General features: G+C 49.0%; 2 protein-coding genes across 2 annotated transcripts; both read right to left on the bottom strand.

Moving 5' to 3' along the window:
• Positions 1-880: 880 nt before the first annotated feature.
• On the bottom strand, positions 881-5,118 carry LOC109574112 (SCAN domain-containing protein 1). Its single transcript, XM_070777126.1, has 2 exons — positions 4,960-5,118; positions 881-1,789 (listed from the first exon to the last, which is right to left on the bottom strand). Exon 2 carries the CDS (start codon positions 1,755-1,757, stop codon positions 1,326-1,328), a length of 432 nt encoding a protein of 143 aa, XP_070633227.1. The 5' UTR covers positions 1,758-1,789; positions 4,960-5,118; the 3' UTR covers positions 881-1,325.
• A 10,735-nt stretch (positions 5,119-15,853) lies between these two features.
• LOC109576143 (proproteinase E) lies at positions 15,854-23,283 on the bottom strand. The gene is made up of 9 exons (XM_070798578.1): positions 23,121-23,283; positions 22,059-22,144; positions 21,962-21,994; positions 20,138-20,235; positions 19,882-20,016; positions 18,645-18,781; positions 17,937-18,079; positions 16,625-16,777; positions 15,854-15,943 (listed from the first exon to the last, which is right to left on the bottom strand). The coding sequence occupies exons 1-9, from the start codon at positions 23,281-23,283 to the stop codon at positions 15,926-15,928; spliced, it is 966 nt and encodes a 321-aa protein (XP_070654679.1). The 3' UTR covers positions 15,854-15,925.
• Between the last annotated feature and the right edge of the window lie 1,673 nt (positions 23,284-24,956).

Here is a 24,956-nt window from a genome sequence, read left to right on the forward strand (position 1 = left end):
GAGCATATAGGTTTCAGCAGTTGCAGCACATGAGCTCAGCAGTTACGACACAGGGGCTTAGTTGCTCTCAGGTATGTGGGATCTTCCCCGATCAGGGATCGAACTGCACTGGCAGGCAGATTCCTATTCACTGTGCCACCAGGCGATTCCCTGAAATTGGGTTTTACATTTGTGTGTGCTCAGTCATTTCTGACTCTTTGCAACCCTATGGACTGTAGCCTGCCAGGCTCCTCGGTCCATGGGATTCTCCAAGGGATCTTCCCCACCCAGGGACTGAACCTGTGTCTCCAGCACTGGCAGGCAGATTCTTTACTGCTGCGCCACTTGGGATTCTAGCATCAAGAAGAGTCCCAAAGGCACAGAAGTACTCAATAAACATCAGCAGAATCGAACTCAAGCCCCACCCCTACCCCAAAAGCCAGGCTGCAGAGGCAGAAAGGTTCCTCAAGACTGGGTCATGCTGGGGAAGGAGCTGCTGTTTCCTCTACCTGTCACAGCCACAGCTACTGCTATTTCAGCTGCAAACCAAAGTACAGGATTTTACACACAAAAAGCCAGGATGACCTCTGTTCCAGGAAGAACAGAATCTCAGATGGTTTAGTCCTCTTGCAGGAAGATGAGCTGAGGAAGATAAGGAAATGGACAAAGAGCAAATCAAACAGCCCCACCTGAGTTACTTACCTCTTCTGACCCCTTTCCCCCTTCTCAGTTTTGCCCAATTTAGATGCTGACTCTGAAACAAAGGCCAGGCTTGTTCCCATTTGCCAGCTCAGCAAATGCCACATAGTTCTTACCTGCAGCTCACATCTACTCCTGATAATTATCCCACCTTTCTCAAATGCTGACAACTAAGAGCCGACTGGCAAATCACCACAGGACATTTTTATTAAGAATCAAACTTTAATATTTCAAGGACACCCCAAATGAGTTACTGGTGGGGTTACAGAAGCTTCCATTCAAGCCACCACAGTGAGAATCAAGAATATTAAAGTTGAAGCAATCATCTCTTTGGATACATAAAAACTATATATTAAAGCGTGTCACAAAGTGCAAAAAGGGAGGCATTCAGCAGAGCAAAAACAAGCAGCAGACTGATTGTCCTTACAAGAGGGCAGGGAAACTCATTTTGGAGTTTACAGTGCCAGGAAATAGAGCTGCTTCAGGCAAAAAAAAAAAGGGGGTTTTCATTTGATTCTTATTATAGCTAGCAAAGGCAAGCTCAAAGAAAATCAAGGTTCAGATTTCTCATGACTGTAGTTGGATTTGCAACAAAGAGAGCCTTTGGTCACTTCTCATATGTAGGCTGAAAAAGCAGCAGTGAGATTTTAGCCGGTGATTCTGACCCCAGGCTGACACCTCAGTGCCCAAGCTCTGAGCTCCTCAGGGAGGACGGCCTGGAACTGCTCCTGCACCAGCATTTCCACAATCTGCTCCTTCGTGTGAATATCAGGTCGCAGCCACTGTCCAGCAAGCTCCTGGAGATGTCTCAGGACATCCCTGGGCCCAGCCGCATCTTCATAGCGGAACTGCCGGAACCTCTGCCTGGAGGCTGCAGGGTTGAGAGGACTCCTTCGGGGCACGGTCTCCAGGTCATCTTCAGAGTCTTCATCCAGGCTCTCTGGCGGAACCTGGACCTGGGGCGGTGCTATCAGGATGCCTTCTGGCTCCTCAGCCATCCTCTCATTTGGTGGTGACCTTATTTCATCATTCTGGACTTCTACATCTCTTTGCATCTCTGGATACCCTTCAGTCTCCATCCTAGAACTCTGCAAAAGGATTTTTCAGACTCCTAGGCACAAAGAGAAAAGTCAGGCTCAACAAAAACAAACCTTAAAGGATGTTAAAACCTCCCTGATCTGAAGGATCTGGTCCACCAACTAGGAGAGACCTAGGTTCCAACAACTTTTCAATCTTAATAAAGTTATGAGAAATTCCGCTTTTGTTTCCTCTTGTTGGATCAATGGACACAGTTGAGAAAGTTTGTCAACAGTTTACCAAAATGTAAGATGTAGTAGATTCTCAAAGCAGAGTCAAGAATGTTGGCCTTGCTAGCTGGAAAAACCTTTCATCCAGCCACCCCCCGCCCAATACAAACATACATGCACATGACTTGTGTGGGGGGGAGGGGAAGTCTTTAAAATCATGGTTGCTTCCTCCAACCACTTTTATGGAGTATTTGCTATACTTAAAAGCAAATTATGAAGAAATGCTAAAACAGAGGGGGGGAAAGTCTGTTCATTTTCATATACTCTGTCGTCTTTTCTATCTCCTCCGGTCTTTTATGATGAAAGAATAGCAAGTGTTAAAAAAGTACTTTAGGAGCTACCATCAGGGTGGAGTCTATGGCAATTAAAAAAAAAGGAAAAAAGCTTTTCTATTAAGATCAAGATCCTAAGTTCCCTCAAAGTATGAGGAACTGAATTTGTAAGAATCCTTGCAGCATGGATTTCTGACTCGTTAGATGTTTGAGAGCTCCAGGATTAGCAAACCAGCTGTAGTGGGAAGAAGGGAGATTGGGGGGTCTGATAGGAAAGGCTGGGGCAAAAAAGGTTTTGCTTCATTTAGGCTAGGGCCCAGTCCAAAGAGGAATTATTTACAGGAAAACCACATTCTATGTTAATTTAAAAGAAAAAAAAGACTTAAGATAACAGTATAGCAACGACTATATTGTCACAGCAGGGATGTCCAATCAAAGATTATAATCCCTATGAAGTCACTTTACAAAGATCACCTTTTTTTTGTTATTACCACCTCCCCCAAGGATCAGTTCTTTCCTACTGTATCAACACTGCAGAAGTGTTGAGATTTAAAATCCTCCCTACATCAGAGAGTCTCAAATCTGTTCCCTAGGTAACAACTTATAGAAGCCGACAATTGTTAACACTGACCAGCTGCCCTGAATTAAATTGTTCTTGGCTCCTAACACCTGGTCTCTAAACGTTCACTGATTTATTTTCTAGAACTTTTTAAAAAATATTTATTTATTTGGCTGCACCAGGTCTTACTTGAGGCATGTAGGATCTTTAGTTGCAGCATGGGAACTCTTAGTTATGGCAAGTAGAACCCATTTCCCTGACCAGGGATTGAACCCAGGCCTCCTGCACTGGGAGTAGTCTTAGCCACAGGACCACCAGGAAAAGTCCATCTAGGAGCTCTGGATTGATTCTAGACCCGGTAGCAGGTATTTTTGGAATATATCACTTCCCTTATTATCTGGGTTTCTGTTCAATCAACAGGGTGTTGCTCATGCCTCAAAATAAGTTATCCCAGGGTGATAAGAAGGACAAAAGCAGAATACCCCCCCAAACTCAGGGGTGCCTTGAATAAAAGGGAAATAGTCAAGGAAAGGTTGGATGAAACACTGTTCGATAGCAAAATCTTGGGAACAACTTAAGCCATCAACAGGAATGTGGTTAAGATGCTGTTGTTTAGTCGCTAAGTTGTGTCCACCTCTTTCAAGACCCCATGGACTGTAGCCCACCAGGCTACTCTGTCCAAGCGATTTCCCAGGCAAGATACTGGCGTGGGTTGCCATTTCCTTCTCCATGGGATTTTCCCCACCCAGAGACTGAACCTGTGTCTCTTGTGTCCCCTGCATTGCAGGCAGATTCTGTACCACTGAGCCATAGGGAAGCCCTTATCAACAGGGAAGTGATTAAAGTACTGTCAGCCACTAAGCAGAATACTATGCAGCCTTGGAAGAAATGAAAGAGGCCTATGAGAGCCGATGTGTAAAGTTTTCCATAATATAGCACCCCTCCCCCAGCTGCAGATCAATAGGTATAATGTAATCTCATCTGGGGAAACTAAAAACACATACAGGTAAGCATATACGACCTGATGTATCTATAAAGGTACCGGGAAGGTTATCAAAGAAATTCTTTTTACCTCTGAGGAGCAGAACAGTAAAAGTGGGAAACATTTTTCTTATACCTTTCTGTACTGTCTTCTTTTTTACTACATCTAAGGAAATGGAAACCCACTCCGGTGTTCTTGCCTGGAGAATCCCAGGCTGCCGTCTATGGGGTCGCAGAGTCAGACAAGACTGAAGTGACTTAGCAGCAGCATGCTACTTTCATGACAACTCAAGAGGGAGAAAACATTTCAGGCTTTCCCCTCCAGCTCAAAACTGTTCTGAGAGAAAACCCCTAATCCACTTAGAAAAATACCCTTTTACTAATTCTTCTCATTCCCAAACTCAACTGTCAACAGGCCAGTTTTCAAAGCTGGCTTTGGAAGATGGTGATCAGCTCCATGATTTACCCAGCTTCCAAACCCAATCAGTTTGAGAAGGCCACCTGCCATACAGAATGCTTATCCTCACCAGTCAATAACTCCAGCTTAGGGAACTCTTATCTCCTATCTGATATTGTGCGTTTCACATTCTGTACGTGATTCTCTTAGCGACTCAGGTTAAACTCTCGATAAGATTCTCTACCGCCCCAGTTGTCTCCATTTTAACAAGCAGCTTCCACCGCTCCATTTTTTGACTTTTACAGGCCACAGGGTCCTGTAAAATTAGTAGCTTTCCGTCATCGAGTCCTGCCCGAGAACCCAGTAGGGCCGTTACTGTCATTTCCATTTCACAGATAAACAAACTGAGGCTCAGGGAAAGGGGACTTGCCCAAGGTCACAAGGCTAGGAAGTGGCGGGACCACCCAGCCCAGTACAAAAATCCCCGGCGTCTCTGCAGGAACCTGGGTCCGACTCCTCCCACTACCTGGGCGCGGTTCAGACGGCCGATATCCGGCCGGAAAAGGCGCATCTGGGGAATCCAGAACTGGACGTCCTCCTTCCTGGGACATTTAGCTGAGCCCCAAGGCCACGCCAGGCAGACCAGACGGCACACCCTACAGGCAAAGGCCTCCCCACTCCCAGGGCCGCCGCCCCGGCCGCCCGCTCCCACCCAGCGGTGCGCGGCGGAGGAGGGAGGTGCAGGGGGCGGGGAGGGGCGTTCACCTGCGCAGGTGCCCCTCGGAAGGCCGGGTGAACGGGGAAAAGAGAGGAGCGAGACGCCAAGCCCCGCCACCGGCTCCGGGAAAGGGAAATCAGCTGCTCGGCGCCGAGCTTTGTAGCCCACCACCGGAACCGGAAGTCGCGCCCCGCCCGGAAGCTGGAAACGGAAGGGGAAATAGGGTTCCAAGGCGTTGGGGGGGGGGGGGGGGAGGCGGGGTCTCTCTAGGCCTTGGCGGTGTCCTGCAGCTCCATGGTCTTAACCCCTGCTGGTTTCTTGGCCTCCCCCGGTCCCCAGTCCTCCCGACTGAGCGAAGAGGTGCGTCCGGCCTAGGAGCTCTTCCAGTGCAGGGGAGGCCTTTGCCTTTCTGACCAGCAGTTTTTTGCCCAACAGAATGGAAAGAGGATGCAGCAGGAATTGAGACACTCCTCGAGCCTGCCCGCGGCTGAGTCAGCGCCCCACCCTGAGGTTACACCCTTGATCCTTTGCACCACCCAGAGCAAAGAAACCAAATTAGAGGGCTGGCTGGCTGCTGCTGGGAGACAGTGGTCGGTATGGCTTCCCGTGGAGTCCCTCCAGATGGACAGAGGGCGCAGTCTACTAGGTGTCTCCATGTACCCGCTTAGACCCACCCAGAGAGTGCGGCATGTGCCCGTGGGGCTTTGGCAGTCCCTCTTGGGGGAGACCCCTTGTGCGTAGGAGGCTAAATCTTAGTCCTGTGTGTCTCTTCCTCAAGACCTTCCCAGTTGCAGTGGTACAGTTCAGTCGCTCAGTCGTGTCAGACTCTTTGCGACCCTATGGACTGCTGCACGCCAGGCCTCCCTGTCCGGCACCAACTCCCGGAGTTTATTCAAGCTCATGTCCGTTGAGTTGGTAATGCCGTAGGAACTGAAATTTCAGATTTTTACTAAGGCGGTTTTTGAGTCTGGGCACAGAGGTTAAATAGCACAGCCTGTAAGAGTAAGTGCAGAGATGCTAACCAAGGCAGCCTTCCCAGTTCTCTCTTAATCCTGTAGGGAAGGAACTTGGGCTTTGCATTCTCCTATCTAGATGGCATGAGCTAGGAAATTAAGAGGGGCGCCTCAGTGCCTCCTGCTGGGTTATCACCCCGGACCCAATGTCCCTGGGGAAGGGAAGATACACCTATTGTCTTCCGTAAACTCCTAGATGGCTAGGTACTCAAGTAGGTTGGAGAACCAGGGCTCCTTGCCATGGCCCTACCCTTACCTCCCCTAGTGACTGCGGTCCTACAGTTTCCACATGTACCTCCTCTTTGCCTTGGTTTTCCCATCTGCAAAATGACGGGGTTGAACCAGATTCAGTTCAGTTCAGTTTAGTTCAGTTGCTCAGTCGTGTCCGACTCTTTGCAACCTCATGAACCATAGCACGCCAGGTCTCCCTGTCCATCACCAACTCCCGTAGTTCACTCAAATTCATGTCCATCAAGTCGGTGATGCCATCCAGCCATCTCATCCTCTGACGTCCCCTTCTCCTCCTGCCCCCAATCCCTCCCAGCATCAGAGTCTTTTCCAATGAGTCAACTCTTCGCATCAGGTGGCCAAAGTATTGGAGTTTCAGCTTCAGCATCAGTCCTTCCAATGAACACCCAGGAGTGATCTTTAGGATGGACTGGTTGGATCTCCTTGCAGTCCAAGGGACTCTCAAGAGTCTTCTTCAACACCACAGTTCAAAAGCATCAATTCTTCGGCACTCAGCTTTCTTCACAGTCCAACTCTCACATCCATACATGACCACTGGAAAAACCATAGCCTTGACTAGATGGCAAAGTAATATCACTGCTTTTTAATATGCTGTCTAGGTTGGTCGTAACTTTCCTTCCGAGGAGTAAGCATCTTTTAATTTCATGGCTGCAATCACCATCTGCATTAGAAACTTCCAATTGTCATTCCCCGCTTCAGTTCTTAGGTTCTTTGAGAATGCTTCAGAAAACTTCTCAGGTAAGAGGGACGAGGGGGAAGGGGGACAGCCCTTTTGGGTCCCAGAGCAGCTCCAATTCTATAGGTTTATAAGAAAAGTATGTACATTGTGGTTCTGCATACAATTATTGTGTCATTGAGAGAAAAGTTTAAACTGTATTTTACCCTATTCCCTCATCTCTCCCCACCCTCCTGTTCACTCCATCAGCTGACACACTGATGTTCAGTCACCAAGTCGTGTCCAACTCTTCATGACCCCATAGACTGCAGCATGCCAGGCTTCCCTGTTCCTCACCATCTCCCAAAGTTTGCCCAAGTTCATGCTCATTAAATCGGTGATGCCATCCAACCATCTCATCCTCTATTGCCCTCTTCTTCTGCCTTCAATCATTCCCAGCATCAGGATTGTTTCAAATGAGTCTGCTGTTCGCATCAAACGGGCAAACTATTCAAGCTTCAACTTCAGCATCAGTCTTTCCAATGAGTATTCAGGATTGATTTCCTTTAAGATTGACTGGTTTGATCTCCTTGCTGTCCAAGAGTCTTCTCAAGCACTGCAATTCAAAAGCATCAGTTCTTTGGCACTCTGCCTTCTTTATGGTCCAGCTCTCACATCCATACATGACTATCGGAAGGACCATAGCCTTGACTATATGGACCTTTGTTGGCAAAATGATGTCTTTGCTTTTTAACACACTGTCTGGGTCTGTCATAGCTTTCCTGCCAAGAAGCAGTCATCTTCTGACTTAATGGCTGCAGTCACCGTCCACAGTGATTCTATAGCCCAGGAAGAGGAAATCTGTCGCTGCTTCCTCCTTTTCTCTTTCTATTTGTCATGAAGTGATGGAACCAGTTGCCATGATCTTAGTTTTTTTAATACTGAGTTTTAAGCCAGCTTTTCTCACTCTTCTCCTTCACCCTCATCAAGAGGCTCTTTAGTTCCTCTTTACTTTCTACCATCAGAGTGGTATCATCTGCATATCTGATATTGTTGATATTTCTCCTGGCAGTCTTGATTTCAGCTTGTAATTCATACAGCCCTGCATTTTGCATGATATGTTCTGTGTATAAGTTAAATAAGCGTGGTGCAATAAACAGCCTTGTATTCCTTTCTCAATCTTGAACAAGTCAGTTGTTCCATACAAGGCTCTAGCCGTTGCTTCTTGATCTGCATACAGGTTTCTCAGGAGACAGGTAAGATGGTCTGGTATTCCCATCTCTTTAAGAATTTTTCACAGTTTGTTATGATCCACACAGTCAAAGGCATTAGCCTAGTTAATGAAACAGCGGTAGATGTTTTTCTGGAATTCTCTTGCTTTATGATCCAGTGGATGTTGGCAATTTGATCCCTGGTTCTGCCTTTTCTAAACCCAGATTGAACATCTGGATGTTCTTGGTTTACATAATGCTGACGCCTAGCTTGAAGGATTTGGAGCATAACCTTACTAGCATGGGAGATGAGTGCAATTGTCTGGTGGTTTGAATAATCTTGAGTACTGACCTTCTTGGGAACTGGGATGAGGATTGACCTTTTCCAGTCTTGTGGCCACTGCTGGGTTTTCTAAATTTGCTGACATATTGAGTGCAGCACTTTAATAGCATCATCTTTTAGAATTTTAAATAGCCCTGCTGGAATTTCATCACCTCCACTAGTTTTATTGTCAGCAGTGCTTCCTGAGGCTCACTTGACTTCACACTCCAGAATGTCTGTCTCTGGATGAGTGACCACAGCCTCATGGTTATCTGGGTCATTAAGATCTTTTTTGTTCAATTGTTCTGTGTATTATCGCTCTCTTTTCTTGATCTCTTCTGCTTCCTTTACCCCTTCATGGATCACTGCCTTGTCGTGGCGAAGGGGCTTGCATAACTCAGTGCAGCTATGAGCCATGCCATGTAGGGCCATTGAAGATGGACGGGTGATAGTGAAGGGTTCCGACAAAACGTGGTCCACTGGAGGAGGGAATGGCAAATCACGCCAGTATACTTGCCGTGAGAACCTCCCGAACTGTACAAAAGGATAAAAAGGTAGGACACACTGACCTTCTTGTTATTCTGTGCACCTGACAATCTCATCTTCACACGAGCTCATCTTCACCTCTTTTGCTGATCTCTGCCTGTAGCGCTTTCTTTGGAGATCTGCTCATCCAGGTTCTAGCTCAAACGTAGCCTCTCTAAAGCAGCCTTCACTGCCCTGCCATTCTTCTTCCTCTTATTTTTTTTTTTTTTTCTCTCGACATGTGGGGTCTTAGTTCCCCAACCAGAGATCAAACCCATGCCCCATGCAGTGGAAGGGTGGAGCCCTAACCACTGGAATTCCCTGCCCTTCCGAAGGCACCCATCCAGTTCCTTTATAGCCGACACCCTGTTTTCATTGTTGTTGTCGTTTTGGTTTTATTGCTTTTTATTGATTTATAGCCGTGCTAGGTCTTCACTGCTGTTCTCCGGCCACTCTTTAGTTGCAGCAAGCGGGCTTCTCACTGCAGTGCTCCTCTTGTGGAATTCATGCTCTAGAGTGCAGGCTCAGTAGTTCTGGAACTCGGGCTTAGTTGTCCCGATGCCTATGGAATCTTCCCAGACCAGGGAGCAAACCTATGTCCCCTGCATTGGCAGGCAGATTCTTAACCACGGGACCACCAGGGAAGCCCTGTTACCCTGTTTTTATTACCTGTTCATTTTTCTACCTCCTCCACTAAAAGCAGGGTCCACAAGGCCAAGGACCTTGACTGTTCTCTCACCATGCCTCCAGCACGTCCACTGAATAGGCTGGCTAAACATTGACTGGATGAATCAATGCGTAACTGAATGTACAGAGAAGTCTTAGATTCTATGATCAAGCTAATCTGATAAAGACCAGTGGGAACATTTAACAAAATTAGGTTGGTTTATTAACCTGATGCAGCAAGGGAGACAACACCCAGAGGATCCAAACAAAGGAAGAGACTGGCTTATCATAAGATTAGGGAGAAGAGTGGAATTTCGGTGAAAATGAACTGAAGCCCTATTGACGGGCTCAGAGCAAACCGCATTGTGTGGAGAAGGGTTAACATTTGACTTGGACTGAGAAGCAAATCCCTGGTCTTGTTTCCTTGGACAGCAGAAAGTTAAGATCGATATAGACTATTGCGTCCAGAAACCCCTTATCTGAAGCTCTGTACTGAGGTTGGTAATCCCCGCTGCTTCTCCACAAAAAGTCTGGCTTCAACCCTCCAGACCAGAGAGGGATGCTCTGTTCTCAAAGTTTCTGCCCGTCTCTGCTTTTAGAGAATAGGGTTTCTCAACACCGTCTCTGGTGATAATTGGCAACAGAAGACTTGACAGCTTCATGTTTGATAGGAATGCCTTGCTGCCTCAGCACTGGGATCTGAGGGCTGTCAAGCACTCCAGGCTCCCTCCTGCAGTGTGACCCCAGCTCCCCGGGCCCTGCACCCCTCTGGGCCTCCATTAGAACACCAGGCCAAGTCTCCACCCTGGCTTCCCGTCCAGACTGTGGGCTTGAGAGGACCTGACCCAAGTTAGGTTCATTCTCCTCTGCTCATGCCTGGCACAGAATACCAGTAGGCGCTCAGTCCATGCCCATCAAATCTACCTGTTGATAGGTTTTCTAAATGGGAAGAAAAAGAAGTGGATGAGGGGGGAAAAAAAGTGGAGGAAAGCATATCAAAATGATGGAAGCAGTTGTGTAAGAGAGATGGGAATGTAGGTGATTTTTACAAATCTTTCCCAAAGTGGAAGTTTCTAAACCTGAGCTGATATGAATATTCTGAAAAAGGAAAAGATAATGGAATTGTTGACTCTTCCAACCAGTCCATTCTGAAGGAGATCAGCCCTGGGATTTCTTTGGAAGGAATGATGCTAAAGCTGAAACTCCAGTACTTTGGCCACCTCATGCAAAGAGTTGACTCATTGGAAAAGACTCTGATGCTGGGAGGGATTGGGGGCAGGAGGAGAAGGGGACGACAGAGGATGAGATGGCTGGATGGTATCACTGACTCGATGGAAGTGAGTCTGAGTGAACTCCGGGCGTGCTGCAATTCATGGGGTCGAAAAGAGTCGGACACGACTGAGTGACTGAACTGAACTGAAGATTTAAAAAGTGAATTTTTTAAGCTGTTTTTTTTTTTTTTTCTTTTTGAATTAACAAAAACATTTAGTTCCGTATGGTTGAAAGGTATAGTTAGCAGGATGTCCTAACTCCCTGTTGGTCACATACCTGAGAAGGCTGTCATAGCCCTCAGCCTCCTCCTGAAGCTGGGTGGAGGGCCCTTGAGGGCTCATTGCCCAGCCGCAGGATGGAATTTTACATGTTTGACTACTTTTTGTCCTAAAACTATTTTTGGAAAATTGTCTGAGGGCCTTCCCTGATCCACTGGGAAGAAGAGATACTACAGTGGCCCTGGGAACATTTGACAGTTGCATATATCATCCAGCATTGTCTCCATACAGATGATAATCATATCCTGGTTCTAGAATATCTCCCATCCTCCCCACTCCCCTGGGTTGTGGAGGTCTTTGAGTCCAAGGGAGGACTCAGTTCCTCCCTTGCCCTCACTCTGGCCTCCCCAGACCAGTTCCTGAGCTTTTGTAGGACATGGAGTGGGGACAGTGACTGGAGGAGAGGGTTTCAGGAGGAATGGTTGAGATTCCAGGGGTGGTTTTAGGAGAAAAATGTGGGGCAGTTGTAATATGTGGAGCCAGTAGATGGGAAAAGGAAAACAAGAATGTTAACAGATACTGTTGATGCAATCACTTTGGAGAACAATTTGATGGACAGGGAAGCCTGGCGTGCTGCAGTCCATGGGGTCGCAAAGAGTCGGATGCAACTGAGCGACTGCACTGAACTGAACTGAAAAGCTGAAAACGAGCACACTCTCCCACTTAGCCATCCCATTTCTTGGAATATGCCCTAGGACCACTCTCGTGCGTGCCTGGAGATATGTCCAAGGATGTTCACTGAAGCACTGTTTGAAATAGGAGAAACTGGCCCTGTTCTAAACATCCATCAGGAGGGGGGAAGGATAAATACCTGCTGCTGTTGGGCAATAGCATACTCTACAAATCTTGCAGCAATGAACTGGAGAGAGATAAACTAGCATAGATTAGACCTCAAAACCACTGGGTGAAAATATTTGGTGAAGGAAGCAAGTTATGGAAAATCAGTATGGCAAGATGCCATGCATGTATTTTTTTTAAAACTAAATAAGGTAATATATGGTTTATGGATACTTATGATCTAAATATAACAATAAGGAGTAGAAGGATAAGCACCAAACTCCATTTATCAGTCAGGAGAGGGGATAGGTTAGGTCCATGTCACTGTAACAACCACCCAAAATCTCAAGCAGCTTATAATATATACTTATAACAAGAGTATATTTCTTTTTTCTTTCTTTCTTTTTTTTTTGTGAGGGGCCGCACACCTTGGCATGTAGGATCTTAGTTCCCCCACCAGGGATCGAACCCCATGCCCCCTGCAGTAGAAACTGGGAGACTTGCCCACTGGTCTGCCAGGGACGTCCCAAGAGTAAGTTTCTTGCATTGGACTTCCCTGGTGGCTCAGATGGTAAAGAATCTGCCTGCAACGTGGAAGACCCGGGTTCAATCCCTGGGTCTGGAAGATCCCCTGGAGAAGGAAATGGCAACCCACTCCAGTGTTCTTGCCTGGAGAATCCCATGGACAGAGGAGCCTGGCAGGCTACAGTGCCTGGGGTCGCAGAGTTGGACATGACTCTGAATGCAGAGTTCCAAAGAATAGCAAGAAGAGATAAGAAAGCCTTCCTCAGCAATCAATGCAAAGAAATAGAGGAAAACAATAGAATGGGAAAGACTAGAGATCTCTTCAAGAAAATTAGAGATACCAAGGGAACGTTTCATGCAAAGATGGGCTCGATAAAGGACAGAAATGGTATGGACCTAACAGAAGCAGAAGATATTAAGAAGAGGTGACAAGAATACACAGAAGAACTCTACAAAAAAGATCTTCAGAACCCAGATAATCACGATGATGTGATCACTGACCTAGAGCCAGACATCCTGGAATGTGAAGTCAAGTGGGCCTTAGAAAGCATCACTACGAACAAAGCTAGTGGAGGTGATAGAATTCCAGTTGAGCTATTTCAAATCCTGAAAGATGATGCTGTGAAAGTGCTGCACTCAATATGCCAGCAAATTTGGAAAACTCAGCAGTGACCACAGGACTGGAAAAGGTCAGTTTTCACTCCAATCCCAAAGAAAGGCAATGCCAAAGAATGCTCAAACTATCGCACCATTGCACTCATCTCACATGCTAGTAAAATAATGCTCAAAATTCTCCAAGCCAGGCTTCAGCAATACGTGAACCGTGAACTTCCTGATGTTCAAGCTGGTTTTAGAAAAGGCAGAGGAACCAGAGATCAAATTGCCAACATCCGCTGGATCATGGAAAAAGCAAGAGAGTTCCAGAAAAACATCTATTTCTGCTTTATGGACTATGCCAAAGCCTTTGACTGTGTGGATCACAATAAACTGTGGAAAATTCTGAAAGAGATGGGAATACAAGACCACCTGACCTGCCTCTTGAGAAATCTGTATGCAGGTCAGAAAACAACAGTTAGAACTGGACATGGAACAACAGACTGGTTCCAAATAGGAAAAGGAGTACGTCAAGGCTGTATATTGTCACCCTGCTTATTTAACTTATATGCAGAATACATCATGAGAAACGCTGGACTGGAAGAAGCACAAGCTGGAATCAAGATTGCCGGGAGAAATATCAATAACCTTAGATATGCAGATGACACCACCCTTATGGCAGAAAATGAAGAGGAACTCAAAAGCCTCTTGATGAAAGTGAAAATGGAGAGTGAAAAAGTTGGCTTAAAGCTCAACATTGAGAAAACGAAGATCATGGCATCTGGTCCCATCACGTCATGGGAAATAGATGGGGAAACAGTGGAAACAGTGTCAGACTTAATTTTTTTGGGCTCCAAAATCACTGCAGATGGTGACTGCAGCCATGAAATTAAAAGACACTCCTTGGAAAGACAGTTATGACCAACCTAGATAGCCTATTCAAAAGCAGAGACATTATTTTGCCAACAAAGGTCCGTCTAGTCAAGGCTATGGTTTTTCCTGTGGTCATGTATGGATGTGAGAGTTGGACTGTGAAGAAGGCTGAGCGCGGAAGAATTGATGCTTTTGAACTGTGGTGTTGGAGAAGACTCTTGAGAGTCCCTTGGACTGCAAGGAGATCCAGCCAGTCCGTTCTGAAGGAGATCAGCCCTGGGATATCTTTGGAAGAAATAATGCTAAAGCTGAAACTCCAGTACTTTGGCCACCTTATGCGAAGCGTTGACTCATTGGAAAAGACTCTGATGCTGGGAGGGATTGGGAGCAGGAAGAGAAGGGGATGACAGAGGATGAGATGGCTGGATGGCATCACTGACTCGATGGACGTGAGTCTGGGTGAACTCCGGGAGTTGGTGATGGACAGGGAGGCCTGGCGTGCTGCGATTCATGGGGTCACAAAGAGTCAGACACGACTGAGTGACTGAACTGAACTGAGCAACTAACACTTACTACATGTCCCTCAGGGGGCAGCGGAGAGGCTCTGCTGCACAAAACTCTGCTAGCCCCAAGGGAAAACCAGTAATACTGGGTGGGCAACCCCGCAAGTGTGAAGATGAAGACCCTTGGATAGAGTACAGAAGGGCCTCCACCTGAACTACAATTATTATCTTAGAAAATATGAAGCAAAAACGTGAAATTTGTTTATTGTGGAGAGAAGCCATGTGGGTGTTTTATATATTATTCGTTGGGAAGATCCCCTGGAGAAGGAAATGGCAACCCACTCCAATGTTCTTGCCTGGAAAATTCCATGGACTGGGGAGCCTGGCAGGATACAGTCCATGGAGTCACAAAGAGTCGGACACGACTGAGCGACTTCACCTTCATCATGTTGTGTCTTTTAAACACTAGAAGTGTAGTTTTTTTGTTTTATTTTTTAGTCTTTAGAAGTGTAATTTTTCAAGTGAAGGGGCAAGGGAGCAATGTTAATATTGAAAATTATATTTGTGTGTCTTTTTGGGAACCATGTTTCAAGGTATTCAGGAGAAATAGGAGTCAAAGAGTTGAGTTGTTTTTGTGTCCTCTGGACGTCAGCAGTGGCTCTCTGGGCCCTGACCTCGGCTTCCACCTCGCATGTCCATCTGTGTTTGCATCCGCCCCCCACTGCAGCCAGAGCTCTCCCTGAGCTTGTCCGGCTCACCTCTGTTCTCTCAGCCCTGAACTGTCAACAGAGAAGTTGCCCAGTAAATGTTTACTGAGTGACTCTGATATGCTCTGCTCATTTCTTTCTAAATGTTGAGCCATTTCAGGGCAGGAACCCTGTTGTCTTCTCCCTGTGGGCATCCTCAGGTTGAAGGAATGAATGCTTGTTGAATGAATGAATGACTGCGGTCCTCCTTCCCCAGCCCATCAGTGGAAGCAGAAAATACACGGCCCATGCCCCCTCCACCATGAGCTTCCCAAGGGGCTGGTGAGGACGGTATTTCTGCAGCCTCTACCATGCTTTTAGGCCTGCACTGAAAAGCCAGTCATTGCGCATGTGGCTATGCAAGGCGTCCAGCTTCCCAGAACTCACTCCGTTTGTTTTTGTTTGTTTTTCTGTCACACCTCGTGGCATGCAAGATCTTAGTTCCCTGACCAGGGATTGAACCCTTGCTCCCTGCTGTGGAAGCACGAAGTCTAACTGCTGGACCACCAAGCAAGTCCCTCAACTGGTTTTAACCATGCCACGTCCTTTCCTATCCCCTCACTCCCAGGCAAACGGGGATGCTTGGCCACTTGACAACAACTCCCTTCTATCTGAGCCTCATTTTTCTCTCATTCTAATATGAGAGGGTTGAGTCTTATTTCTACATATAACATCTAAGATTCTAGAAGTGGGCTGGAAAGAGAGAGGTGAGTCAAAGAAGAAAGACTCAAGTTGGAATTTTCTGAGAGATCTTTTATTTTTCACAAAGAGTGTGGATGGGCACTGCCACCTTGGCCTTGGTTCTTAGTTGCTTGCAATGGTCTGAAAAAAAAAGAGGGGGAAAGCCAGAATGTAGTCAGGAGAACAGCTTCTAATGCCATATGGAACTGAGTTCAACTCCCAGCCATGTCACTCGTTAACTGTATGACCCTGGGAGAGTGACTGACCTCTCTAGCCTCAACTTTCTCATCTGTATAATGGGAGTGATCATAATACTTACTTCATGTGGGTTTTAAATTAAACACATAAGGTGTCATCACGGTTCCTGGCATATGTTTAAGAGTCCATAGATGGTGACTAATACTCTTGTCATGAACAATATTAATCCTCCCTGATCACTCATTCCCAGGTGAAGCTGGCACTGTCACTGGGGCCTGAGCTTCACCTATCACAGTGTCCATCCCATTTCATCAGTTTGCTCATTTAGTCATCTGTTTCCCACAAACCACACATCACTCTATTCTCATGACAAGAAAAGACCTGGACCAGAGGAGGCATTTCCTAAACACTTGTTGAAATAAGGAAGTTCAGTAGTGTTCAGAACTCTACCCAGAAGCCCTTGAGGCTGCAGAAAACATCCTCAAGCCCCTCTGGAAGGTCCCCAACCCCCAGCCCCAACTACTGATCTCCTGGGATCAGGATCTGCTGTTCTCACCCATCCCCCCAGCACCTCTCAGACGACCAAGCCCCCAGAGCCCTCTCCGCTCACCCTGCCCCGCTCACCTCGTCAATCCAATCAATGAAGGCTGAGACTCGTGTGAACACCGTGGGCTTCTTGATGGTGTTGCAGCCAAAGGCAGAAACGAAGCTGGTCACGCCATGGACCTGCCAGGAGCCATCTGCTGCTGGGCAGTTGAGGGGTCCTCCAGAGTCACCCTGGAACAGTCAGAGAGCCATGGGGGACTGAGCCCCATCTGAGCTCCAAGGAATTGGTTCTGACTCTGGGGAGCTCGAGAAAGCCTGACATGGCCTGACTTCTCTGGGCCTCAGTTTGCTCCTTTGTGATGGGTTCGTGAGTGCACGCTAAGTTCCTTCAGTCGTGTCCGACTCTGTGACGCTACGGACTGTGGCCCACCAGGCTCCTCTGTCCAAGGGATTCTCCAGGCAAGAGTACTGGAGTGGGTTGCCATTTCCTTCTCCAGGGGCTCTTCCTGACCCAGGGATCCCACCCGCCTCTCTTTATGTCTCCTGCATTGGTAGGCGGGTTCTTTACCACTAGTACCACCTGGGAAGCCCTTTGTGATGGGGAATGATACCAATTATGCCTATCTTATAAGATACGGTGACAGTTAAATGACAAGCCTACAGTCTTAGCACAATGCCTGGTAGAGAGGAAGCAAGCTAGTAGTAGTTCTGATTATTATTCCCACAGTTAGTATCATTCATATTCACTTATAGTACAATGAGAATATTGCTTAATTATGACTTCAGGACCCGAGAGCTGAAGGTGACTTTAGAGATCACGATGCCTATTTTCCTTGGTGTGAAGTGAAGTAAAGTGAAAGTGGTGTCCAGCTCTTTGCAACCCCATGGACTATGCAGTCCATGGAATTCGCCAGGCCAGAATACTGGAGTGGGTAGCCTTTCCCTTCTCTGGGGTAATCTTCCCAACCCAGGGATCGAGCCCAAGTCTCCTGCACTGCAGGCAGATTCTTTACCAGCTGAGCTACAAGGGAAGCCCAAGAATATTGGAACGGGTATCCTATCCCTTCTCCAGCAGGTCTTCCCAACCCAGGAATCAAACTGGGGTCTCCTGCATCGCAGATGGATTCTTTACCAACTGAGCTCTCAGGGAAGCCCCATTCCTTGATGTACTGAAGGGGACTCCCGAGGACCAGGAAGGCACAGTGATTTGCTCCAGATCAAGTCAGCGTGACAGACCAGGGCTGTGTGTCTGGGCTGCGCTGACTTCCTCCAAGTCCCGCCTGGCCTGGAGGCTGAATGGGCAAGATTCCTCCTCCGGCTCCCAGGCCCTGCACACCCAGCAGAGGGGCTGCAGCCCCGAACCGCCACGGGCGGGTGAGAGCTGACTCACGTTGCAGCCGGAGCGGGTGTCCCCGCCGGCGCACACCATGGTTTTCTTCACAGTGATGCCCCACCAGTCCCACTGGGAGCAGTGCTCATAGTCCACCACGGGCAGCAGCGCCTCCTGTAGCTTGTCCGGCAGCGGCCCGCCAGCTGTGCAGACAGAGAGCAGTGAGCCGGGGCTGTGGGGGGCCGAGCCCAGGCCGGCCCGCCAGCTGTGCAGACAGAGAGCAGTGAGCCGGGGCCGTGGGGGGCCGAGCCCAGGCCGGCCCGCCAGCTGTGCAGACAGAGAGCAGTGAGCAGGGGCCGTGGGGGGCCGAGCCCAGGCCGGCCCCCCAGCTGTGCAGACAGAGAGCAGTGAGCCGGGGCCGGGGGCCGAGCCCAGGCCGGGGTCTGAGTCAGAGCTGGGAGCCCCAGAATGGTGAGGGGCTACGAGGAAAGCCTGCTCCTCCAGTGTGAGGGGAAGTCTCCTCCCACCAGGTCGTGTGGTCCTGCCTGCTTTGTCCATCAGAACATCCCGGCAACGGGCACAAAGGAGACACTACAAACCGTCCCGCTGCACACGTTCGTGTTTGGGAGGATGAGGGGAGAAGGCGGCCGCTGGAGGAGGAGTGGAAGAAAAGTGCAAGGATGCTCTGGGTGTTGCCCTCAGCCCTCGCCCCAGGCTCTGTCTTCCTGCCCACCGTCCCTATGGCCAGTTGGAGGACTCAGCACGCACTGTAGAGACGGCCCCAGCCGCTGATGTAGCAGGGGGCTTCATTGGGCAGGATGTCGCCGGCGGGAGGGAGGTTGGCGAGCTGGACCTTGTCTCCCAGCTGGGCGCTGCGCGAGAGCTTGACGAGGGCGATGTCGTTGCTGGGGAGGAGGGAAGAGTCACTGGGAGGAGCCTGGCCCTCCAGCCAGACTAAGCGCCAGCCCCTAGCTTTGTTCAGGATATTTCACCTCCGGGATGCCCCCGATGCTTCCCTCTGGATCCCATGCATTCTTACTGCTGAGCAACTTCTGGAAGCTCCCCTGGCCTTTTCAGCCCACAATGACCCTTGGCCTCAGTAACTGTGCTCGGCTTTTATACCAGGGGTTTGCACACGTCATCCGTGTCAGAATCAGAGGAGGGCTTGTTAATATACAGGTTGTCGGAGCTAGTTCCAGAGTTTCGGATGCAGTGGGTTTGGGAGGCCCCGAAGACTGGCCTTCCTAGTGAGTTCCCAGGTGCTGCTGGCCTGGGGACCACACTCGGAGAACCAGCGCTGTCTTTTCATCTGCCTGTTTGTCACTCAGGTCATTGCATCTGGATCTGACTTTCTCTGCGCTTACCCCAGGAGCCCCGTGGAGATGGGTCCAGGTCTTGATCCTCACGGTCCCTCACTCGTGCACTCACAGGGGTTCTGCACCCTCCTTTGATCCTCTCCCCGGAAAAATGCTGAGCAAAGCCACCCAGACATACAGTTCTGCATACGCATGGAAGCCTACTCCGTGTTCTCACCCAGTGATGGCCTTCTTGACCGTCATGACCGCCCAGGAAGCCCAGAAGGTCACCTCTGACATATGGTCACACTCGGGTCCAGAGAACGTTGATGACTTGCCCAAGCCACACAGCGACTTAGTGCTGGAGCCTGACTCTCAATCCAGTGCTCCTCCCTTGGCCCACAATGCCGGGAACCCAGGAGGCTCTGGAGGAGCGTCCACTGAATGGAGGAACCTTTGGATTTGGGGTTCCTAAGGCACTCCTCTTCTGAAGCCAAGGAGCCAAGTGGCCTTGGGGGAGTTCCTGCCCCTGCCTGGGCCCTGCTGTCCCCTCTGTAGGGAGAGAGGTTTGGGGGGGGGGTGATCCCCAGAGGCTCTCCTGGCTCCGACCTTCAGGTGCATTGCCCCTGGGAGTCTTCTCTGCATCAGTGTCGGGTCCTAGAGGGGCCCGCAGAGGAGCCCCTGGGTACCCGGCCTGAGAGATCACTCACCCGCAGGCCACGCAGTTGGAGTTCCAGAGAGGGTGCACGAAGAGGTCCCCGGCGTTGATGGGTATCACCTGCTCGGAGCCCTCCAGCACAGAGCGGTCATACTCGCCCAGCACCACCTGGTAGGTCCGGGAGGTCCTGCCGGCGGAGGTGACGTCAGCCCAGGCCTGAGCGGCCTCCCTCGTCCCCTCCCACTGTCCTCCACGGCCCCAGCCCGCCTGGGTCTCACGCAGGGACAGGGGCAAGCAAGAGAACTCACGAGATGCAGTGGCCCGCGGTTACGACCCAGTCAGGGGCAATGAGGCTGCCGCCGCAGGTGTGGTGAAACGCTCCGTCCTTTTCATACTGCAGGGAGACCTGGCGGCAAGGGAGGGGGCTTCTGAGTGGTCTGGGCCCCACAGTGGGGGTTGCTACCCATTGCTGTATAGGTTGTGCCCTACACAACTCTAGAGGGCAGTAGTCACACAGAATGGCATCCTCTGGAAAGGGGCAGTGCCCATCCCACACACAACTGGACCTTCCATGGCTGCTTTCGAGCTACAACGGTGGAATTAAGTCGCCGTAATGGAAACCACAGGGCCGACAGAGGCTAAAACTTTCCTCTCTCAGCCTTTGCAGAACGAGCCAGAGGACACCTGATACAGGCCAATGGCATCCCACGGAACTTTCTGTGATGGAAGTGTTTGGTAGGACTCAGCGTGGCAGCCACTGGCCACGTGTGGTTATGGAGAATTTAAACTGTGGTTAGTGGGCTTCCCTGGTGGCGCAGTGAATAAGAATCCGCCTGCCGACGAAGGGGACACAGGTTTGATCCCTGGTCCGGGAAGATTCCACGTGTCTTGGAGCAACTAAAGCCATACAAGTACTAAGGCTGTGCTCTGGGGCTCTTGAGTCACAACTACTGAACCTAAGAGCGGCAACAAGCCTGGGCACCCTAGACCTTGTGCTCTGCAACAAAAGATGCCACTGCCGTGAGAAGCCCATGAAGCAGTGAAGAGTAGCCCTACTAGCCGCAACTCGAGAAAGCCTGCGTGCAGCAACAAAGACCCAGCATAATCAATCAATCAATAAAATGTGGTCAGCATTGAGCAACTGAATTTCAAATGTGACTTAGTTTTAATGAATTTAAATTTAGGCCGATACAGGAAAAGAGTCTATAAAAAAGAGTGGACATGTTTCTGTATAACTGATGCACTCTCTGTATACCTGAAGCTAACACCACTTTGTAAATCAACTCCACTCCAATAAAAATTAAAATAAGCACATAAATTTAAATAGCCGCGTGTGACAAGTGGCTACTGTGTCACTGCCATGAGTCTAGTCCTCTCTGCCTCCCTCCACTGACCTCCATAAAAGCCCTTCATCCCTTTATTGCTCTCAGACTTTATAGCCCTGTTGTATAATGTGTATATGGAGAAGCCAATGGCACCCCACTTCAGTGCTCTTGCCTGGAAAATCCCATGGACGGAGGAGCCTGGTGGGCTGCAGTCCATGGGGTTGCTAAGAGTTGGACACGACTGAGTGACTTCACTTTCATGCACTGGAGAAGGAAATGGCAACCCACTCCAGTGTTCTTGCCTGGAGAATCCCAGGGATGGGGGAGCCTGGTGGGCTGCCATCTATGGGGTCGCACAGAGTCGGACACGACTCAAGCAACTTAGCAGCAGCATAATGTGTATCAGGGGAAAAAATGTATAATCAGCTCATCAAATCCATGATTTCTTGACCAGTATTACTGAAATGAGGCTGATGTAGGCATTTCAGCTTTTAAAAGTGTATCAGTTTGAAGAAAATGGTGGCAGGCCTTCCTTGGCAGTCCAGGGGTTAAGACTCTGTGCTTCCAAAGCAGAGAGCGAGGCTTTGGTCCCTGGCCTGGGAAATAAGACCTCACATCCCTCCCTAAACATAGCGCTGAACTTCCACCATTAATGCACTGACCCTTGGGTTAAACATTTCTCTTTCCCCAGCGTCTACTGTTAACTTACAAACAGCCCAGTGAGAATTACAGGTTAAATGGGCAAAACTTCTGTATGAAGGTGATTATCCAAGGGTTTCCTGGCCTTTGGGAAACTGAAGTGGATACCGGAAGCATGCAGTGGGGTCCGGACTGGATGCCCTGCAATCAGAGCACGGGGCGCAGAGCCCATGGTGGGAAACAGTGCAGCGGGTATTGCTCTTACCTGCCAGGACCAGCTGTAGGGGACCGCGTCCTCGCCGTTGACAACTCTGGAGGAGGGGCGGGAGAAAGGCTGGCTGAAGCCCGAGGCTAGAGGGGACAGGAGAAGTGTCAGTCAGTCCCAAGGTTCCCCCAAAGCAAAGAGGAGGTCTGGGCCCCAGACAGGCTGTGATATCCCACACAACTCCTTCCGCTCTCTGACCCCGGTAGCCGCGTATCAACAGTGAGCGTTTGGACAAGAGCAGGGATTTCTGGAGTCCTGGGAGTCTGGGATGGTGATGAACACGTGGCTTCCTTTCAGGGCAGGAGTAAACCTGATGCACTTAGAACAGCGCCTGGTGCCCAAAGCGGGCTCGAGGGCGACAGCTATTGTCATGAAGAGGGGCAGCTTTGGAGTAGGCTGTCTGGATTCAAAGTGCAGCTCTGCCCCTGGTTCTAGGATGGGCCACTTTACTTCTCTGAGGGTCAGTTTCTCTATCTGCGAAATGGGAATGATAATAGTACAGACCTCACGGGGCTGCTGCGAGGATTGCAGAAGATAATGTAAGAAAAAAACCCCAAGCATTCTGCCGGGCATATAGTAAGCATTCAGTAAACGTGACCTGTTACCATTCATTACTGCTAGTCTAGGGAGGCTGCCTGGAGAAGGTGGTCCTGAGCTGTGCTGTAATATGGCAGAGGTACCAGGAAAAGGCTAGATCATAGGATATGTAAGGGGAGTGTGAGAGGAGAGTTGGAGGGTTAAGCCGAGGAACAGAAATTCCAAACCCAAGCAGTCTAACCACAGAGCCCAGACTCTTTACCATTACACTTTGTTTACCACAGGCTCTGTCAAGGACTCCCACCCAGGGGTTTGGGTCCCCCAGTCCTCCCCCTGAGCTGGTCCATCACCCACAGCTTCCCCTCGATTCTCCTGCTCCAGCACTGAGCTGAAAACCTCCACCCACAGCCATCCTCAGCTCCAAGCTGAGCCCTCTCCTATGAGAGGCATTGAGTTCGAGAGACTCAGGGTGGGTGGTAGATTTCAAGGGATCCTGGTCCAGGGCAGCACAGGCTGGAGTCTTACCAAGGGCCACAAGTAGGAGAAAACTCAGCAGCTGGATCATCATGACTTTTGAGACGATAAGAAAGGGATGCATAGCCCAAGGCTTTAATATAGGGCAGAAGATGGGGGGGGGCCCTACTGTGCCCCATTCCCGGAACAGGTGGTGGAACACCAGGTCTCCCATGGTCCAAGGCCACATCCCCACCCACCGCAGATGGGGCGGTGACAGCCAACAACAGGGTCCAGATTGTGCTCTCCAAAGTGTGGCTGCACAGGTGGCCCGGAATGGCAAGCTGATAACAGGGGAGGGGGGAGGAAAGTTCACGTCAGAATAAGACAGCCTCCTCCAGGAGCAAACACAGGCTCTGGGACAGCTCACACCTGGGTTCAAATCCTGGCTCTGCCACTCCCAAGCTCTGCATCCTTGGGCACATGGCTTACCCTCTCTGAGCTTCATCTCTTCAGCTTTCTCATCTCTAATGTGGGATTAATATTACTCTCCACCTCAATTAAAAATATTTTTTTTTGAGCACTCTCTGCATATCAGGATGTTCTTGGGGATGCAGCCATGAACAAGAACGGTCCCAGCTTTTTGGGGGCTGCTTTAGTCTACTAGGGGATTTGGAGGATGTTAGTTGTTCAGTTGTGTCTGACTCTGCGACATGTAGCCCACCAGGCTCCTCTGTCCATGGAATTCTCCAGGCAAGTCTGCTTACTAGGGAAGACAATGACAAATCAGCAAAAATATAGAAAGGCTGTTTCTGTTTGTGCTGGAAGATGCTATGAAAAGAATAAGATGTAGGGGACTGAGGTGGGGATGGGAGTGACTCATTTAGATGGGGGCCAGGGAGAGTGACATTTGGGCTGAAGAGATAGTGTTTGATTTGAGTCCTAAAGGGCAAGTAAGCCAGCCATGGGAAGCCCTGAAGGAAAAGCTCCCCAAGGGTGGAAGGACAAGTGCAGAGGTCTGGAGGCTTGTCCAAAGATAGGAGGTCAGTAAGGCTGAAGTGTCAAAGCCTAAAGCTGATTTCACACCTGATCCAGCAATCCCACTCCTCTGACCTCTCAAAAAAATCATGCACATGCGCTCCAGGAGGCATGCCCCAAGAATTTTCCTGGTATCCCTGTCCTCTCTCCTCAGTAACGAAAGCCTAGGAACAACAGAAATGTCCATGAAGGCAAGTGGATGAATATGTGTAGTCTATGTATACAATGGAATATTAAGCAGCAGTCAAAAAGAATGAATCACCATGACATGCCACACTGTAGATAATCCCTAGGAGTAAAAAGCAAGAAGGAAAAGAAGGCCCCAGAAAATGAAATATTGTTTAATACTCTTTTTGGAGAATTAAAAACTACTGAAATTAAAAAACATACCTTTTAAAAAATATAGATAAGTGAATAAAATTGCATAAAAAGGCAAGCAAAGGCACAATGAACCTACGGTTTGGGATTATGTGCATTTCAAGTCTGGGGTGAAGGCAAAGAAGATAGGTCAGATGTTTTGAGAGCTTCTAGCTTTGTTTTGGTAGTTTTTGCTTTAGTTTTATATTTTTATTGAAGATTAATTTACATACAATAAAATTCACCAGTTTTAATTGTAAAATTTAGTTTTTTACAAGCACACATACAGGCAGGTAACCACCGCCACCATCATGACCTGGAACATTTTCATTACCCAACTAGAGAGCCCACGCACCCAACGAAAGATCTTGCATGACGCATCAAAGATGGTGTGTCTGCCCCTAAGAATGGAGAAGACACTGGCGACCCACTCTAGTACTCTTGCCTGGAAAATCCCATGGACGGAGGAGCCTGGTAGGCTGCAGTCCCTGGGGTCGCGAAGAGTCGGATGCG

The sequence above is a fragment of the Bos indicus genome, chromosome 2 (assembly GCF_029378745.1).
Source record: "Bos indicus isolate NIAB-ARS_2022 breed Sahiwal x Tharparkar chromosome 2, NIAB-ARS_B.indTharparkar_mat_pri_1.0, whole genome shotgun sequence".
NCBI classification, from domain to species: Eukaryota; Metazoa; Chordata; class Mammalia; order Artiodactyla; family Bovidae; genus Bos; species Bos indicus.